General features: G+C 41.5%; 1 protein-coding gene and 1 long non-coding RNA gene across 3 annotated transcripts in view; one reads left to right on the top strand and one right to left on the bottom strand.

Moving 5' to 3' along the window:
• Positions 1-301: 301 nt before the first annotated feature.
• LOC132327082 (uncharacterized) lies at positions 302-5,436 on the bottom strand. Its single transcript, XR_009486441.1, has 3 exons — positions 5,302-5,436; positions 1,624-1,690; positions 302-439 (listed from the first exon to the last, which is right to left on the bottom strand). It is a non-coding gene; the product is annotated as an uncharacterized LOC132327082 (long non-coding RNA).
• A 2,900-nt stretch (positions 5,437-8,336) lies between these two features.
• ANKRD28 (ankyrin repeat domain 28) overlaps positions 8,337-20,932 on the top strand; it is a 119,737-nt gene continuing 107,141 nt past the window's right edge. Inside the window, exon 1 of one of the 2 annotated variants that reach the window (XM_059845657.1) lies at positions 8,337-8,432. In XM_059845657.1, the coding sequence (XP_059701640.1) occupies positions 8,406-8,432 (27 nt within the window). In that variant the 5' untranslated portion in view covers positions 8,337-8,405. The remainder of the gene's footprint in view (positions 8,433-20,932) is intronic. The other variant, XM_059845652.1, reaches the window with a different exon arrangement.

Raw genomic sequence — 20,932 nt, 5'->3', positions numbered from 1 at the left:
AATCACTGGGTTCCCATGGTGGGAGGGCACTGGGGCAGTCACCTCAGCCCCAAAGATGTAAATGTCTGTACCAGATGTGAGGTGAAGGAGTTTGTGCTGGGTCTTTTCATAGGAGAGAAGCAAAGGTATCAGACACTAAAAGGACTTTTGAGCTACATTTTATTTGAATTTCCTTGGCACAAAGAGAAGCACAATTCTGGCCAGTCTCCACAAATGAAACTATTAACAATGTCTCACACCAGATAGGATCATGCAGCAGAGCCGATCCATTGATCTCACCAGATGCAGTGCAAGGCTGGCCCTGGTGGTTCTGGGTGGCTGGGGAAGGTGCAATGCAGGCTGCAGCAACCTGGCTTCCTTTTCTCTCCAAAAAGCTTCCAGAGATCTGTGGATTCAGGACTCTTTCTGTCCTATGATGCTCTGATGGACACACTATTTTCTGGAAGTGTTAAAAGTATAGCCAGATTCATTCATCTCGACTTCACCGGTTTTCCCCCAACAAAACTCAGACCCCTGAAATGCCCCTGGTGCTCAGCAGCTCTGACCTTTGGCTGGGCACTACCACAGCAGCAACCTATTCCATACAAACCCCCCGCAGGAGCGACCCTCAGAAGGCTCCTCTGTCCCCATCGGGCGCTCCTGCCGCTTTGCCATGGCTGTCGGCAGTCGTGCAGCCCTGCCCGTGGCAGGGATTCCACTGTAAACCAGCCCGGGCACGGCCTCGGGCCGTCACCGCTCCGGCGGCTGCCAGACACGGCTCCGGTTACCCGGGAGCTGACACCGACACCGCTCGGCCCCGTCCCCGCATCCTGCCACCGCCACCTGCCTCAGCCTGGCAGGGCATGATCTCTGCCACAGAAACTGCATTTTTCCTACCAAAACGGTGTCTTAGCAGCTGAAAGGATGTTTTGATGCTTATAGAAACTTGTGAAAGAAATGAACGGCAGGAAATCTTAGCTCGAACAGTAATGCAAATAGAATAACATCAATAAAAAGAAAACTTCCACATTCAGCCAAATGTCTGCTCTAAACGACAGCAGTAAGGAAATAGACATATTTATGTGGGTATATAACATACAGTTATGTGTGGGTGGGTGTGTCTGAGCTATAGTGCAGGGAGGATGCCACTTATCCTTGGATCCATGGCAGGTCTAACAGTGATTCTCATCCTCAGTTCTTATTTTGGAGGGCAATCAACTTGAAACCAACTGTGATGGTAACATAGTTCCACAGTATGACTGCAGGACATAATTCTCAGAGACATAATAAATAAATTTCATATTATTTTATAGAATTGGAAAACTTGCAATTTAGAAACATAACTACACAGTGTGTGCAGCACTTTCAATACATGCTCCCATTCCAGTTCACTTACTAATGGGCATGTGGGCAAATGCAAAGTCTTTCCCTAAATCAACACTGTGTTGCACAGACCAGTCGCCTGTATAGAGCAATTGCCAAATATGTTACATGGAGCTTTTCCAGTATTTCTGTTAAATTATGCTATTTCAGTGTATGTAAATTTCAATTTAGCAAATTCACCTCATGGCAATGTAGTACTCTACAGTCAGTACTTTAGGGAATAGTTGGTGTTAATGTCTTTAGCAGAAGAGCTTTAATTACCTTCATCCCATGCTGGCTGATGCGGAGGTTATTCTTCCCACTTTTCCAAGAAAAGTATCATACTTTCCTATTTAGAAAATGAAAGTACAGGTTATTCAGCGTGCCCTACAAGTTAAGAAACTCAGGCTGTGTCAGGTAAGGAGGGAGAGCAGATCACCAGTACAGATTCTGAGCAGAAAACAGACCATATGCAGCTTGCTGGAGCTCAGGTCTCAATCTTTGCATCTACTAAAGAAAAAAAACTAAAAACCCCACTGATTCCAGCGCTGTAGAGGCAGACCCAACTATCAAAGAGCTGAAAGGCCTTTCTGATTTCATTTGTTGTGGCATATGTTCTAGGGGAGGGCAGGAGCAGCAAGTTATCAAATCCTAATTAATAATAAAGTTAGAGGTATTTTAATGCATTTTCTCTGTGCAAGTCAAGTGTCAGGTCCAAAGCAGCTCGAAAATCCATACTAATGAAAAATCTCAGACTAAAATATCCATATATTTGGTTCTCTGACTGCTGCCACTGACACAGAACTAACCCGTACCTGTATGACTCCGTTTTGTTTTAATATTTTATACAAATGGAAATCCTTTAGCAGGAGAATGAAGACAACATCCTGAAAACAGGAATAAAGTTGTCTATTAAGATGCAAAGATAAATGCAAACTGTTTGCTTCATTTTCTCTTCTTTGAGTTACAAATTTCTTGCTGTCATGAAAAACCTTTTCATCTTTCCTGAAATTCATCACTGTGGCACTCGGCTGACAAATGTATTCATCACAGTAGTGTATTTCCCAGAGATTCCTGTCTTCTGCCTCAAGCATTTTATTCCTTTAGATGATAAAAGTATTTTTCTGAGAAGAGTTTACATACATACCTGTGTGGCTGTAGGCTCACGCACATCATCAAAGTATTCAAAAAAAATCGTACTTCCAAGAAAAAAATCAGCTTTAAGGATGGATATTCTTTATGACAGGATCTTATTTCCACAATGGCTGCACAGTGATCGTCTTTCCACCATGTTTGGACAGTGAAATGCTCTCTGCTGTAGCAATTAAGGAGCATGCAAGTGTATTTTATGAACTTAAAAGTTTTTTTTGAGGTTCTCGATGTGTGGCAATGCAGCTACATTCCTACATTTGGATGTGTAATAGCCATTTACATGAGATGAGATAAGGCACCACATTATTACTAGGTAAGAGTATGTGTATATAGCTACTGCATTTTGGTTTATATAGCTGTCCTGAGGGGAATGAGAGCTGAGAAGGTTGACCATTACTGCAGCAACTGTGGTATTGGAAAAATAAGCTTTTCTTCACCTTCACTTTTCCTTATAGACACTGTTCCCTTTTTAATGGCACCTACTGCTGGAGTGTTGAGTGTGAAAGGGGAACTTGTGAAAGCAGAACCCCAACTTGTTCTCCTTTCTGAACTCATATTGTGTTACATGTAGCTAATTTTCAGAGGTCTCATTTCCAGTGCAATTTGGCTAGTGGATAAAATGTCTTTTCCCTAGGTTCCCTACCCCCACCCTGGAGACCACTTCAGGGCTTTGTAGCCAAATACATCAACTAATCACTGGAACCACTTTCCCACAATTGAGACCAAACCAGTCTGAAAGCAAAACCCAGAGGATATAGTCAATAAGGGATCCTCATCTCATCAGGAAAGGAAATTTATGTATGCAGAAATCCTCTTCTCTAAACAGGCAGCTGGTTGCAATATTAGAATTATATCATCCACCATCAGAAAATAAGGGGTTTGGTTGCCCAGAAATTTCTCATTCAGAAGTCAGATCTTCTGTTTTGCTTCTCACATGAAAACTGGCATTTCCATTTTCATACTTTCACTATTTCCACTTTACACTTTGCTACAGAACTGCCTGAAATGCATTTCAACAAAATATCCATGTGTAGCAAGTGAAACTCCCAACAAGATTTCTGTGGTGCATAAAGCTTTCAGCTAGCCAAGGTGACTGACCCAAACTCACCCCCTCTCATTGGGCTTGGGTGCTTCATGTTGGGTGTTAGTCTTTGAAGAACTGGCCAAGCCAGAAAAAATAATTTGCAAAATCAAATCCCACTGGAGTTTCCAGTTACTCAATACTGTCCACTCTGATATACAATGAGCCTGAAAAAAATCCCAAAACATTTTGAGGCATTTGGTTATTTATGTAAACAAAGCAGAGTATTTTGTTGAATAAATAAAATGTAAGTAAAACATTCTCTTTTGTTTATATCAAGAGATATGTAAGAAAATATTCTAGCCTATAAACACTAATTCTAGCTAGGTTGATGTGAGAATGTATAAGTGTGCTGATATTCACTGTGTTTTAAGAAAGTGTCATCTTCGGGTGGGCTAATAGCAGAAAATATGTTAATTGTGGTTTTGTTTCTTTTTCCATGTCTCAGGTAATTTTAAAGATAAAATTTATTTCTTTAATGTTTATTATATTCATTTTGGCTTCACAGCTCCTCAGAAGTAATCGTTTTTTAAGATCTCATTCCCAAAAGCATACAACTTCATTTCACTATGCTTGGGCAGTTTGGAGACAGTAAAAAAAGAAATCATAAGATTTCAGATAAAATTCTCCTCTGTGTCAGCCCAGAGGCCAGGGTCCCTTGTACCTTTCCTATGCCTCTTTGAGCCCCTATCCTGCTGAAGAAAATAAACTTAATTTATGGGGGAAAAAGTTGCATGCTATTCAAACTAGAAGAAATGTGAACAAGATTTCTAATATGCAATTCCAGACAAAATTGCTACCTCTGTAAAAGCCCCTTTTGTATCCCCTTTTTACCAGCAATATTGTAAAATAGACAGCATAAGGACACACCAAACATCTTACAAACCTCCTGCAACATTTTTCCAATCAAAATGCAAGTGATGTAATTTCTTGACATTGCTGCCTCATTCTATATATTCTTAATTTTCTGTTTTCTCTCACTTCTTCTTGAATTTTCCTTAGAATACAGGACTGATAGGAACTTAGAGCTGTTTTGCTGGCCCCTGTCCCTTGCTGATTGTTCAAAGGACACTCATATTTACCCTACCCTCCTCTGGATATTAAATTTGTTCCTTGAATAAGGAGGACACAGGAGTTCTCTCATCTCCTGTCTGCACCAGACAGGTATTAAATTGGTCAAATGAGCCACCATAAGCATAATGGTGCTTTGGAAGTGCCAATCGATGATATTTGATTGATGAAGACATTATGATATTTAATATGTTTCCACTACAATCAGCAGCTATGAACAGCCAACAATTCAAAATGTAATCTCTGGGACAGAACTACAAAACCTTGACTGGTTTAGATTTTGATGGATAAAATGTGTCACAGAATGTGTAAAAATCTTTATGATGATGCTCCCAGCATACCATTATAAAATTAGTGTGGTTTCCATCTAGCTCCCCAAAAGTGCTGATTCAGAGCCATAAAGAGAAATGCATCCCTCTGTAGGAAACTATAACATTTATATTGATTTCAGACACCTTCTATTCTGTGCAAAAATAAAATTAGCCCTGCTTTAATTTAGGAGTACAGGGCAGTGTTTGGAGGAGATCAGTGGCACTGAGGACTCCTAGATTCTATTCCTAGCCACAGCAGTGACTCATGCCATGACCTTGTGTAAGCCTGTTGACCTCTGTGCCTGTTTACCCACGGTGAACAATGAAAAAAGAATGAATACCTACTTCACTGGGGTTGAAGCCCTCAGTCAGAAAGAGCCAAGTATACAGGCATTCCTGGCAAAGTAAATAAATCCTGAGGACGTTTCCGATGAGCTCAGAAAATATCTCCAGCATGAGGTTTCTATGGTCTCTTCAATTTGATCCTGTTATGTATTTCAGTGCAGCACATGTCCTATCTTTAAAACACTGGGTAGAGTTACATGCTGTGGGATAGGTTACAGCATGAAGATTTAATATTAACATTAATGGGAGCTGTGCAGTTAAAGCCTATGGCTCTCTGCTAAAAGTGTGCCCTCAGGAGAGCCAGCCTGCTAATAATTTACAAATTATCCAATTAAAAACTGTTGTGGAAATTTCTGACTTCTGCAGACATATCTTCTGAACACTATCAGAAATGCTGTGGCTTTGAGTATGTTTGTGTGTCAATACTCAGACTTGTGTGAAATATTCTGTGAATGTTCCTAAGGGAGGCTCAGGTAGTTACTTACCCTTTAACAAAACATTTAAAAGTGCTCATTTCCTTGCAGCACTGTTACATCTAACTTCTGAGGTGTCCTTTCTGTTCTATTTCTGTCACTCTGCAGTCAAATACTGTATTTTGTGGGACACTAGCAGATCAGACAATACTGATATTGGTGATATTCTCATTTTTTTGTTTCAGTTCTAATAACCATTTGGGCTGCTTTTCACAAAATAAGGCAGCAATTTATATTGTGACCTGAGTAAAAATATCCAGAAAATCCCCTGCTTCTGTATTATCCCCCTTCATGCATGCAAGCTACCTCAACAACCTCTTGTGCTTAAGCTGAAACAAACAGGTATCTCCATGATCCCTATTTTTACTTCTGCATTTTACCATTTGAACTTTTTCATGCTATATTATCTTGTAACCCAGAGGGGGAAAAAAGCAAAGATCAGTGGTCAGAGAGCTGTTGGTTGATGACACATTTAAGTGCAGATGGTACAGCCAGCAGGCCTGTCCCTGGATGTATCCTGAATACTGGAGCAAGGAGCTGGAAAACCAATAATGTATTGGTTTTGCCTTCCCCCACTGAATCAGGACCTGGCTCCAAGCTGCACCAGGTGCTCTTGAGACAGGTGAGATATTTTCGTGTAGGATAAACAGTCTACATAAAATGCTCAAAATAGCAGGTGAGCTGAAAGTAGATGTTTTTTCTGAATAACTCTATAAACTGATAAGCTTCACAGGGAGAAGAACTTTATCAGCTCCCAGACATTCTTTTCACTTTGAAAAGGAGCAGTCTAATTTGGGGACAGACAAAGGCAATGTTCTTGATACAAAGGCAATGTTCTTGATGTCATTTTCTCATTCACTGACTGCACAGATAAAATTATCTCTAATTTCCACAACCATTGGTTTCTTTACTGCATTGTTATCACAGTCCTTAACTGTTTTGCATAGTGTCAAAATCTACCTGTTTCATATTTGAAATTTACAAAACACTTCTATTCACAAACAAACAAACAAAACCAACAAAAAAACCCTTAGGTACACAAATAATAAATCAGAGGACTACTTTAAATAAATTAAAACATTTACTTATCATAATCAGCATTTCTGGACAAATCCAGATGTCAAAAACATTCATTTAGAAAGTGTGGCAATGTTGATTTTTTTTTTTCCTTTGCCTGGTAAAATCAGACTACAATTCTTAACTGGTTAAAATAAAATAACCCAAACAAACACATTCCATCAGATCACTGGTATTCAAAGCTAACTCAAATAGTTAGCCTCAGCTAGCACCCATAGAAAACCCTTCTGTTCTCATGCTGCCAGTCTCCAAAAGAACGTGTCCGTGTGCCAGGCTCCTGCTGGAATCAATAACAAGACATGAGCGAGAGTAAAACCACACAAATGAGTGCTCACACAGAACACACTCTTTGCTTTATTAAACATTCATGTTCCTTTGGTTAATAAACAAGTCTAAGTAGATTTAAGTGTATGTGGAGCATTAAGAAGTCACAGTCTAGTTTGAAGCTACAAGAAAATCAAGAAACTTGAAACATTCATATCAGCGTTGTCTGTAGCAGTATGCAATTCCAAAAAGCCTCAGTCTCTCGAGTCTGCTATTTTTTATAAAATGAAAATTCAGGAGAAAATAACTCTTCCCATAGTTACCATGGTGGGCTGGCTGGCTGCAACATTATCTTATGGAAGCGCAGCACAGTCTGATTTCAGTGTCCTGTCTGCTGCTTCTCGTCCCTTTCACAAGAGGTTTTTCAAGTCCCACCTATGTCGCACCTATCCTAATATGTCACTTTGTGCTTGATGTACAGCGCACAATAAGCCTGTAAATTTTCAAAATACAGAATCGGAGCGTGGCAGATGATATCTCTGCTGGTCCTCTGCCAAAAGAGGTGAACACTGAATAAATACATTGCAAAGCCATCTTTCTCTTTTTCGAGTTAAGTGTCTTCTGTACTCTATGTGTCCACATCTGCTCCGTCTGGCGTTCTGTCCGAGCTCCTCTCGGTGTGTTTATCCGGCCTGCTGACACTCCCAAGCACGATGCCCCTCCAGCTCTCCATCCTTCCCCTGGGGTCAGGAGCTCACAGCTGCCGTTGGTGCCGCAGCAATCCCGCCCCGTCCTAAGCCGCCCATGCCGGTAACCCCCGTCCCGGGGCTCCTCGCTCTGAGTGGCGGAGCCCCCGCCCTGGGACTCCCGAGGGCCGCGCTGCTCCCTGGCCCTGCCCGCTCCTCTCCGCTCCCATGTGCCCGTCCCACGTTATCGCCCCGTGCCGGGCCCGCCGCGCCCGGTCCGCCAATCAGCGCCGCCCTTACTCTGTCCCGCCTCCCGAGAGCCAATCAGCGAGGCCCTTGGTGGTGCGGGCGGGCGGGTTCATTCGGGAAGTTGCTCGGAGGCGCGAGAGGCAGGGCGGGGCCTGGAGGGCGGGGCGCGAGGGGGCCCCGCCCCCAGCGGGGCAGGGCGCGCGGCCCCGGCGCGGGGTGGCGGCGCGCGGGCGTGGGGGGGGCGTGGCCGGGGGCGCGGCCGGCGCGCGGGCGCTGGTGGCGGGGGGGCGTGGCCGCGCGGCGCGCGGAGCCGGGAGTCGTTGGCGGCGGGCGGAGGCGGCGGCGCGCGCTCGCCATGGTGTTCCTGAAACTCCGCGAGCAGGTGGGCATTCCCGAGCTTCCCTTCCCTTCTCCTCCCCTCCCGGTGCCGCCGGGCGCGCCCTCCGCCGCCGCGGGCTGCCGTGCGTGCGCGGGTGACAGACGGCGGGCAGCGGGAGGCAGCATGGCTGCTGCCGCCGCTGGGGTCCGGGCTGGGTGGGAGGCGCCATGTGCGCCCGGTGTGGGCGCCGGTGCCCCCGCGGGGCGGGCGGGAGCCGCCGTCCCTCGCAGGTACCGGGCCGAACAGGTGGCCGCGACAGCCCGCCCGCCCCTCACCTCGCATCGCCGGCGGGTCCCCGCCGAGCCCCCGCCCCGGAGCGGAGGGGAAGCCCGGGAGGGGTGATAGGGGTGGGTCTGAGGGTTTCCCCTGCCCCGCGCCTGTTTTGGGAAGGGAAAGGTCTCTGGACGGGGCTCCCTGGGCCTGAGGAGCTGGCCGGTGTGAGGGGATCGAGCTGGAGACTGCCGGCGGGAGGCGGCGTGCCCGGGAGATGGAGCTGGAGCTGGCGCCGCTCCCCCGGACCCGGAGCCGGCCCTTGCCCTGCGCCGTTTCACGTGCCCGGGGGCCGCCTGCTCGTCCCTCCACCTTTCCCTTCCAGGCCTTTAAAATCTTTTGTTCGGCCGTCGTGTCTTTGCCTCCCGCGGTCATGACAGAGCTTCCCCGAGCCCGCGCTCCCCTGCTGAAGGCGAAGGAGGTTCTTGGTGCCTTCAGCGGGTTGTTGCTCTCGTCGCATCACACCCTTCTTTGTCTGCCAGGCTCTTCGGTTTCCATCCCAGCTGGTGTAAAATACTTGTCTTCGCTGCTCTGTCCTTTCCTGGTGTCTCCCCTGTCCTACCTATTGTCTCCTGTGCGGTATCAGGATGCAAAGGTGGGAGGGTCTGCGCTGCCAGTTTGCCGCCTATGAAAAGATATTTCTTAGGAATGGTATTTTCTCGTGCTTTCATGTGTGAGAGGCAAAATTCCCTGTAAAAACCTCACACATCCTGCTGTGGGTCTCCTTATTACTCTTTCTTAAAGATAACCAACTGTAACACTTGAAGACCCCACCCCCTTCCTTAAAAAAAAAAAAAAAAAAAAAAAGGTAAAAAAAAAGCCCCGCAGTAAAAAAGCCTGTAGAAACTTGGGGGTGGTAAGGCAGCTGGTATTCTGTGTCTGTTTGTTATGCTGATCTGTATCAGCCCATCCTTACCTGCGAGTCCTTTCATTAGTTACATACACATCTGTGTTTTCACACTTAGGTTGCATGATCCCTCAGGATTTGCTCTAAGGAACATCTGGTGATATGGGGCTGGGATCTCTTATGTCCTGCTGTATGTAAACTTTGTGAAGTCTCATATTGTTTTAGAACCTCATCTATGAATCAGCAACAATTGTGGATCTGGAAGACAGTGTCCTTTGCGTTAGATTTTCTTTCAGGATTTGTTGCTGTTCTTTTATGGGAGACTTCCCACACAATTAACTTGTTTGTCTCTTCTGTTAAATAAGCCCTTCTGTTAAAACCAAGAACTACAACCCCTCTGCAAGTACTCATTGCAAAGTAGTTAGCCAAAACCCCATTATCGATATGTTAACATGAAAGTACTGTATTTCAGAACTTTTCTTCTGGGAAGGATCCTGCTATTGACAGATGTTGAAGTGAAATATTGGACTGTGAGGGACCATTGGTTTGACAGAGTAATGCATGTGAGGCTTTCAGCTTCTGTCATAATGTAAGTTTTAATCCAGAAGAAGTACAAGGATGATTTTTTTAGAGGCCTCACAGATCTCTATAGGGGAATTGATACACTGGGAATGGAAGTATTCTTTCACATAAAGGAGGGGGTGCTAGGGCAGGGAGGGGATGGAAGGAAGGAAGGGAATGCTGGTTTTGGATGATCTTTTGTAAGGGGAGTGATTTTTAGCAGCAGCTGCATTTCTGCTGCTAAAGTGTCAGTTGCTTGACAAATCAGTTATTTCAAACTGAATTCTGTTATAACAGTGTGAGAATGACAGAAAGTCATGGGGAATCATGTTAACATGAAATCCCTCAGCTTTGGTATACAGAACGTTCCTGCAGGTCACTGTTGCAGTGTGCTGCAGGATGTCTTGACTTGAGGATGCTGTACCCAGAGTGTGGCACCACCTGCTTTTTATGAAAACCAGCCTGTGGGACTGTGTGAGAGTAGAGGATTCCTCTTCAGTAGATCATGAAACATGTTTCTTGTGTGCTTGAACCATTTGCTTTGCTTCATAGCACTGTGTTTGGTCATAATAAAGTGAGTTGTCTTGTGCATTTGTAGTCCTTAGAGTGACCGTCTTCAGGGGTGGCTGTGTTTCACAGGGAAGTGCAAAGACTGCTCTGTTGTTTGTACTGTTCAGCTGGTATGACGGAGGGAAGTGATTTGCTAGTTTCTTTCTTCAACTGTCAGATTAATAACTTTCTGGGAAAAAAATGTATTAACTAAAGTATTATTTAAATGGAATTATCAAGATTATTTTTCCAAATTCAACATAAACCTGTTGATTTTATTCCTTGATAATGTAGAAGGGCTTTGTGTTAAATGTCAGAATTATGCTGGGCACAGGCAGACTTATGCCATACAAGAAGCTTAGTGTTTTCTTGTACTTGCTTAGTTTTTCAAGTTGCTGCAAGCTGGTGTCAAAGCAGTGCTAGGGAAGTTACAGTGAGGTGAGAAATTTTGCTCTGAGGCTCTTAGTTGAGCTCGGAGGGTGAAATCCCAGTTCCGCTTGCTTGATTTAATTTACTTAGTACCTGATAAACAAAACTTTGATCCTGCAGATGCTTAATGTGTTTGTGAAGCTCAAATATTTGTTTGTCCGTGGAGGCTGATTTGACACGTTTAACCTTCAGAATACAGGTTTCCCATGCACTGAGAAAAGTAGGCTTTTCCTTGGGTTCAACCACCAGCCAGGCAGTACATTGTCTATACATTTGTGTTGCTACTTGAGCTTTATTGCTTTGCCATCCTACCAGGTAGGAATATATTTCAAAGTTTTGACACAGTTGAGGGTATGCACTGCACTTTAAGAAGTGACTTACGTTTGCTTGCAAAGTATATCAGGTATCAAAAAAACTCATAAGCCATGTTTGCAAAAATAGCATTGAGAGTTGAATTGAACTGTATTGGGCAAAGCTGATACCTGTAATGCTCAATAGCAAACTGTAACTCAGGTATAGAAAAGCAATCATTCAACTGTCAAATTAGAAGCTGTAAATTGTTTTCATTGCTCTTCGGTTTTTGTGCAGTGTTGTGCAGTTGTTTAATAACAAAGGAAGCAAATCTGCAAATTCTGAGTGTTAAACTGGTCTAGGTAGAGATGAAAAATATGGTAAATGTACATTATAATTGAGGTATTTGCTCTTAAGTTTGTTTGCTTTTGTGTTGTGTTCATATATTGGTGCTTGTATACCAGGTTCTTCTAAATGAGATGATGCTTTAACTACAAAAATGCTAAGTGAAACAAAGCCTATAAAAGTTTGTTTCTTCCTGAAATGCTGTGTTACACCTGTAAGAAACTGCACTGACAGCACAGTTTAGGTCAAGGGTCACTTATGTTTTATCACAAATCTTTTTTTTTTTTTTTCCCCATTTAGGGCGAATGCGTGGAAGGGAAGGTATGGGGTAGGGGTAAAAAAAAAGGAGTAACTTGCTTGTGGGTATCTATAGTGATATGCTTTGGTCCCCTTTGTGAAAGCCCTCTCACCTCTGCCTAGCTAAGTGTGAAAGGCTGAGTATCTTCTGGGGGTTTTGTTATGCAGTCATAGGTTCTAGGAACAATAACTGTTTCCCAGAACAGATAAATTCTTACTTTAAGGGCTGGTGAATTAATCTCTCTTACACCTAAGAGGTAATTGACAGCTTAGTTTTTCTTAGCATGCAGGTGAAATTTGGATTGCCCAACAGCCCAGGGATTTATTCCTTTTCTGTTACAAGCTTTACCTGCATATGTGCCTATAGGTCATCTTTTAGGCTCACATCAGCCTACATCTCAGTAGAGTTTTGTTGAAAGGTGTGAAACTAATCAAAACCGGCTTGTTGCTTTGGTTTTTTTTCCCTCTGGTTTTGCAGCTATAACTATTTCTGGCAAAACTCATTGGAGGCAATGTCATTGTATTTGTTAAAGCTTTATTTTTTTCTTTCAGTGCATCATAGTTTTAATATTATGCATTTTAATGTTATGCATTTCCCATTTCTCTGAATATTAAATGTGTAGTAGGAAGATGTCTTAGGGCTAATAATGATGGGCATGTGGAAGGATTTTGTATGGGATTTTCCTGTATGACTGTTGGACTGTGCTTGAGGCAGTGCATTTATTTCCATAAGTCAGATATGAGTGGTAAGGATCTGAGTAGGAACAATTGCATGAGGATATTAGGATGACCACTTATCTTTAAAGTCCTTGAACAGTGAGAGCACTGACTTCTTTATTGCCCATTTATATCTTTCTTGTAGCTAAGATGGATCTTGTTCAATTGGCAGTTAAACAAATGTTTGCAGTGTCATAGTGAAGGCTCTATGGTTGCTATTTTCATTACTGCCAGCGTTAGACTTCATTCTTTTAGAATTTATGCCAAGAATAAATGTCCCAACTAGTTCCTTGTTACACTAAGAGGAGGAATGGTCTCCTGTGGTGATGAAAAGGAGCTGCTGCTGTTCAATGAGGGGGGGATATGGTGGGAATGGAATTATGTGGTATTGCTCTACAAATTCTGTTCAGATGTAGGCTAATGAGATGTGTATTTTATTTTTGACTTTTTTGGTAGTAGTTACTTTAAAGTTACTCTTTAAAAAAAACCCCAATAATGTCTTTCATTAATCTTGTAGTGGTTAAGAACCAGCTCTTTGTACTCTGTTGTCCATTGCATGTTCTTCCTAAAATTTGCATCTAATCTTTTCAAACTGCGTACAAGATAATTAAATTAAGAAATTGTAATTCTTACCAAGACACCTAAAGTCTTACTGTTAGTTCTCTTGTTCCCAGGCTAAGAACTTACATGTGCTGAGAAGATAAGTTTCTTTAGCTGATGGACAACTCTGAGTAACTTGAACTCTGTTTATCTTGTTATATGCAGTAATTACCAGCCCTTCCATTAGAATGTGTTGAGAGAACCTGGTTCTACCACATGTTCGTTTGGGGGGATCAGATTGCCCCATGATAACTTTGGAACTTTTGACTTGTGAACAAGCAGTTCTCCTCAGTCAAGAAAATAAACCTTTTAAAAGAAGGAGGAAAAAAAAGGTGGGGGAGAAACAAAGCAAGCCTTGATTCTGCAGTCAGATCCTCAAGGCGGATCCTGTTAACTCAGCAGCCTTCTGTGAGGATATAAAGGTCTATTCATGTAGATAGCATCAAAGGTTTCTGACCATTATTTTGAGGCAAATATCAGGGGAAAAATGAGGCAAATGGGCACGTCTCTATGAAGAAGTGACTTCTTTAGCACCCACAAGAAAAGATGATTCCTGTAGGAAACTAGTAGCTGTTGAGACTCTGAACTAGCAGTCTGCTATCTGGCATGGATTGTTATTTTCCCAGATTCCTACAGTTGTTCCATTCACTGAAATGGGTTATGAAATATGATTATTGAAATTAAATATATATGGTACTATATACTTCATATTCCCCACCTCATCTTTTGTCAGCAAGTTTGTTTCTCATTTGCCATTCCTGATATTTTTCTCTAATCAGCTGGGCCATCCTGAGGTCAAACTAGTATCTGATGATTTGTTTTCTTGCTCCTGCCAACTTTTTACTTTGTTCTTACCTCTATTCCTTACTCCTATTTCTGGAAATTGAGTGGGAGACTCGTTGCCTTAGTTACAGTGACTAACTGTTTCAAAGTTATTTATAATATTTGTTTTTAAATAACCTGTATTACAATAGAATCATAGAACATTTCACATGAATAAAAAAGTAAACAAAGCAGTACATCACTGGAAGCATGCTTACAGTGCTGATTTTTGGGAGGTTTGTTTTCCTTTCATTGTTGGGGGTGGAAGACAAGTTCTCATCCGGCATTTCAAGATACATCTGAAATAAGGTGTCTTGGTGTTATCCTTTGTACAAAGAGAAAAGAATCTTAATGTTTAAGCTCCAAAATATCAGGTAATGTTATTCTTTCCTTAGTAAAGACATTAGCACTCTTCCCAGGGGTTGGCAATATACAGGTTTAACTCTGTTAATTCAGTTGTGATTCTGGTGTTGATGAATTATACAGCACTGACCCACTTCAGCACAGAAACCAGAGCTAATGTAAGAGTGGTGGGACTGAGTAGCTGGGAGAGAAGGGAAGATGAGACTTGTAGCCAACTGTGTGGGTGCAGAGAGATGAAGAGGAAGCACCAGCAGTGATATGCAAATAAAAGAGGGACAAAATAGTTGGTTTCTAGCATTCTTGTAGATTAGGAAACTGCTTATTAGCTGAAGCTAATGACTTAGCTGATGACTTCTGTCCTTAAATAATGAGGTGCTCTTTACTGTGAATTGAATATAACCTGAGATTTTCATTGTTTATCTCTACAGTCATGTATATATGTGAATTGAGTGAACAGTACTATGTAAGCGGATTGCTTTCTACATGAATAAAGTCTACCTTTTTAGGGCAGCCTGGAACAAATATTTTTCTCAGGAAGTTAACTGAAATGGTATATAAGTTTGAGAAGTATGAAGCAGAAGTCTGCCTATTCTAATGCATTAAACTTCAGAACTAAAGTTACCTGGATGGAGGTGAAAGTGTTTACAATTGTAAACTGACTCATGTTAGAACTTCTGAATGTTCAGGTTTTGTAGGTAACTGCCTGTTTACATGACTTAAGTCTAATTCTGACTGTGTCTTGAACTGTTGTGAAGTCATCCTAAATGTTTAATGTTTCCATATTCTCAGACAATGAACTTCACTTAATGGCCTGTCTAATTCAAGATGATGAGCATTTGCCTATAAGTCATTCTTGGTAATTTTGCAGTCATGCGATTATTCTTAGGGTCCACTCTCACTTTGTGCTGAAGTCCTGTACCTGCTTCCAGCTGGTGCAGAGAAGAAAGAATGTGGCTTTTTTTTTTTTTTTTTTAATTTTACTTTGGCAAAGTGAAGATACAGCACTGCCTTACTGAAGGAAGAGAAGGGAGCACAAGCAAGAACAGTCAGCATGACAAAATGAAAATGAAATTACAGTTAGTTAAAGCATTGAGACCAAAACAAGGCTTTTTTAGAGCTTACAGAACTTCTAGCAATCATGACGAATCCGTGTTTTGTTTCAAGATTTTGCTGTTTGTCCTCCTTTTTTTTTTTTTATTTTAATAGCTCCATCTATGCTGGTCCCCTTGACAAAGGAGAAAGTTGAACCTTTTTTCAGGAGCCTGGTCATCAAACAGCAGGCAGCATAATAGACCAGGGATCTACCCAGGACGTAGGTGAAGGAGCTGCTTGTGTCATAGGCAGCTTACCTGGGGGCAGTGAAAAACATTTTCAGGAAGTTCTGTAGTTATTTATATACTAATATAGTCTATAACTAATAAATCATTAAGTAATTTAAATCCATTGCTGCAGACTAAGTTTTGTACCATATTTGGGGTAATTGGTATTCTCTCCTTCCCTGTCCTATCTTCAGGTCATCTGCTTCTTCTGTCAGTTGCTCATGAGAGTAGGCAGATAATCTAGGCAAGTCCTTTTTTTCATCCCAAGCACTTGATGTATCTTTCCTGCCTCAGATCTCTGTGTAGTGTCTGCTAACATTTCATTCATTCACCAGTGTGTCCCCACAAAGTATTGTTGGTAGGTTAAAAGGAAGGACATAAATCAGGAGAGGAAGAAAGCCAAAAAACTAAGGTTGTTTTCCTGGTTACGTTGTTACTCATTGTTTCATATTAGTGCAATGTCCCAAGTCATGGTAGTAGGATGCTTCCAGAAACAGCATGTTAATGGCATTCCTCAGCCCTCTCCTCTGTCCCTTGCTAACTGCAGAGTTTTGTTCCATTCTTGCTGTGTTGGCTAAAACATGAGGATCGATAGAAAGAGGTCTTCTGCTTAATCCTGTGCTGCTGTGCAGTCTTTGCCAGATCAGAACCCTGTAGTGGTACTGCCTGATGGCTTTTATTTCCTTTGCTCCTTGTCTCAGTTCCAGGAGCTGTATTTTGGTTTATAGCTCTGCTGTATCTGTTACCTTTTTTTTTTTTTTTTTTTTTTTTTTTTTTTTTTTTTAAAACAGTGCTCTTTCATTCAGGGGAATAATTTTCAGTATTGAGGAGTGCTTGTAGAAGAACACTTTCTCCTCTTCTTTCTGTCACCTGCAAGGTTGCAAAGGCCATTACTGATCTGCAGCAGTACTGATCCTGTAGTAACCAACCAGCTCATTTATTTCTTCCAGTCCTACCCACTGACATTGTTTGCAGTTCCTTTCCATCCACAAGCACAGGAACATTTAAAGTTTATTATGTAATACTGCTTAGATTACAGAATGGTAAATCTATTAAAATAAAACCTTTCAAGTAAAGAATATTTTATGACCTGTCCATAGACGTTTCTCTATTCTTTTTTACCATAAGTTTAGCAAATTATAATCACTGCAATCAGGGATGTAAATAGTCAAGTTAATCTACTCCATAAGAAACAGAGCTCAAGAGAGAAGTTCTCTGAATGCTTTTATAATGAGAACAAAAAGGAAAGGTGAAGAGAGGATTTATAGAACACCAGAGAGAACCAGGAGGACAGAAAGGGTTAGCACATCACAGCTTGTCATCATCAGTGAACAGGAATGTTCTTCTGATGAACTTCAAGTTTCATAGTCAAGGATCATCCAAAGACCAGCTGGTATCCAGCTACCCTGTGGAGCTATGTTTGGAATGACTTGAAAATATTGATCCCTTTTTCTACCTACTGCACCTTTTTACAGCGCAGGAAGGGAACTTTCACAGCATCTATAAACTCAAACTAACACTGTGAATAATACATGGAAGAGGATGCCTCCTGCTGTTTTTCTACACCCAGAGATGTAAAAAATGTTTTTGGATGATGTTTATCAAATTTGTTATTTTGGAAGGGCAAATATAGCTGCATGCAGCCATATCTTTTATCTCTGCAGCCATATCTTTTATCTCTACATATAATGAATTTGCTTCCCTTTTTTTTTTTTTTAAACTTCTAACATCTAGCAAGCCATAATTAAAAAATTATATTTTTTATAGCACTTGAACAGATTATTTTTGGGGTTTTCATACCTGAAGGTTGATAAAATTTCTGTAATACTCTGCATGTGTTAAAACTGCTTTTGTAATCATTTAAGTATTAAACTTACTGCATATATAATTCAAGAATAATTGCTAGAAGTGCCATGGTTCATGAGTCTGTGTCTACAAGTATTAGAAGAATTTTGCAGAAAAATTGCCATGACTGTTGAAAAATTGTTGATTATGTCTTTGCATTTTAGCCTTATTGTTATCTGGAAGGCTGTCTTTTGCTGTTGCAGTGGCTGTACAAAATATCCCACACATTTAGGGTATCACACTGGTTTCCTGTCTCGACATCCCACCCCTTCCATGGGGGAGCAGTGAGATATGTTTCCTTCTATAAAGCTCTCTGCTGGAACTTACATAAGCCAAAGAAACAGTATCTGTTTGAACGGCAGGAGGAACAGCAATGCCAGCGGTGCTTTGGAGGCTGTCAGAGAAGTTCAGCTCCCCATCCCTGGAAGTTTGCCACACCAGTATTAGCAGTGCTCTCCTCCATGTTGACTGGAGGTGTTACAGAATTGTTTGGGATCTGTCATTCTGGAGCAAGTTCTTTAGAAAATTAGCTCTTTGCCTCTGCAATGGCCACAAGCACAAATAAAACCTGCAGGCCTGAAGCTTGATCTGGTGGCAGCAGTTGGCCAGAGTGAACTGAATCTAAAGACAGGCTGAATGTACCTACAAAAGAGATCACAGAAGTGTCTGCTGCGGCTCAGCCTTCCATGTTGTGGCAACCCTTATTATCTCTACTGACATACAGGTGTTTTAGATGTGTCCAGAAAAGCCCTGGTGTTGGTTTTTACATGTATGTTTGTTACATATGTATATATAGTCATACATACATGACTGTCCTACCCACTAGAGCTCCTTTTATGATGCCTGACACGTGCCTTGTTTTTTGGGAAAAGTAACCTGTAAAAGTACGATGGATAATTGAAGAAAAGAGGAGGAATTGTTGGAATTACATCATTTGACCTCAAGGTTTTGTGAGCTGCTCTTGTGTAGAGTGTAGTGATATGTAGCCTGCCTGGGAAGTGCTGTGTTGTCACAGGATGCCTGTTCAGAATGCCAAGTTCTTTCATTGTGTAGCATGGCTGCAGAAGTAAGGTGCAATTCCTTGGTGTATATTTGCATTGTCTTGATTTTTTCACTGGATAAGAAGCAATGAAAATGACCTGTAACAAGCAAGGTTAAAATACTGACAGAAACATTAGGAGATGTTTTCTTGTAGTTCTGTTTTTCTTTTAAGAGGTTAATTAACAGCCAAAACTATGCTAATTATATGACTTGGAAATTATCTACCACACTGAATGCCAACATTTTCAGCTGACAGATAGGAGAAGGAAATACAGATACACAAAGTACTGAATGCAAATGTATTTCTGGTGTAGGGTAGGACTGTGTGTGTGAGAAATGGAGTATCTGCCTGAATCAGCCCTGTTCTTTTAAGCAAGCGGAGTAGGTAAATTTTTATGAAATATTACAGTTCTGTAATTTTAAGATGGAGTTTAATGACATGCTTCTCCTTGAGTTGTTTTTTTGTTTTTATTTGCAAGGTTTCTAACAATAATGGTTGAAACTCACTGGCTTCTATTCTACTGCCTAGGGCCACGGTTTGATATTAGGCGGTAGCTGAGCTTAAGCAGTCTTTCATTCTTCTGCAAAGTGGTGAAAAGGGAGGGGAGAGGCAAATTATTTAGGTTAGCATAGGACTGTGAGGTTGTTATTGGAAGTTTTCCAAAGTAGGAGCTACAAATGAGTGTTTTGAATCATATAAACTTACTCTAATGTCTGTCTCTGTGTCAGATGTCCTGTAATCACAGATGATGTGTCTTGTGTAAGTATCCTTTGGTTTGGGGGCTGGAGATGAGTGGAGAAACTTGAGTGTGGTCTGCCTTTGACCTTTCTCTCTGAGTAACTTTGATGCTGTTGGTCTTAAACTTCTTAGAATGTGTTTGGAAACTCAACAACAGGCTTGATTTTCTCGTCTCGTTCTTGATCGTTCTGGGCTTTGAGTGTGGTAGGTTCTTATACTGTGAAACCTAGGGTCTGCCGAAGTCTGCTTCTATTTGTAACCATGTTGACTTACATTGACTGAAAACTCCAAAAGAAGAAAAGTTCCACTGTAACATCCTTGTTTACCACATGCAGTGCCTGTCAGGATCCTCAGCTTTTTCCCATCTCTGGTCTGACAACAGCGTGTCAGTTTTCCTGCAGCATTTTAAAGTGTTTTTTTCCCCCTCTTAGGGTGATCACATGCTCTACCAGTCAGTTTTACAACTGGAGCTCTGAAAATGACACCAAAATGACTTTCTCTTGCCTTCCATCTATTCTCAAGAGGTTACAGTGAAAGTACAAGACCATGTTTGGGTAGTACAGTTACCTGAAAACGATATGCCAAAAGTAGTCTGAACTGGCTGCAGCCTTTTTTTTGTTTCCTCATAGAAACATGTATGGATAGAAGGCCCTTCAACATTTGTGCCTCTTATGTGTGCAGCTTTAATTCTTGGACACCATCCAGTGATGGCCTGGAGTCATGCCTGTTGTGACTAGTGATCCCTCTATCTCCCTGCACAGAGATATGTGCTTGGGGTAGGGAAATATCTAGTATGAAAACATGCTCATTGAAAAATGCCTAAGTTGAAATAAACTCTACAAATAGTAATTAACAAAGCATGTCAGTCTAAGAGTAAACTGCATCCTTCTGGAATAGAAGAAAAATTTTCATCTCAGCTCAATAGGAAAAGGAAACAGAAAATAGTAGTTAGTGTTTTATATTCCACACATCACCTCATATAGTTGTATGAATACCACAACATAAACACACTGGTTGTGCAAATATTTTTATCAGCAGCTAGAGAAGATAACATTTTGAATTGCCATTAATGAAAACCTTATCTATCAAGGTGGATTGTTCCTTACTTTATTCTGTTTCTTGGTTTGATTGTGCTGCAATAACATTTAATTCAGCAGGTTGGGGATGAGGCCATTCATCTGACTGGTTTTATTTTCTGGAATAGGCAATGGTAAAACTACAAAGCTTCATTTAAAAGAAAAAACAAATTGGGCATGTCTTTTGACTGTGAGAATGCACTGAGAATAATTATCAGTATATTAGGCTATAATAAAATTGTTCTTAACAGTTTCCAAACAGACAGTTTCAAACAGCCTATGTATCACCTGTATGCTTTTGAGGACTTAGCTTACAGCCCCTACTTCAGACTGGTTCTTGAAGCTGGTCATCAGCATCACCTAATTTTTTTTTTTTAATTTTTGCCTAAAAG

This window comes from Haemorhous mexicanus, chromosome 1, assembly GCF_027477595.1.
Source record: "Haemorhous mexicanus isolate bHaeMex1 chromosome 1, bHaeMex1.pri, whole genome shotgun sequence".
NCBI classification, from domain to species: Eukaryota; Metazoa; Chordata; class Aves; order Passeriformes; family Fringillidae; genus Haemorhous; species Haemorhous mexicanus.
Note: the sequence above shows the minus strand (reverse complement) of the source record. Positions and strands in the feature narration are given on the sequence as shown.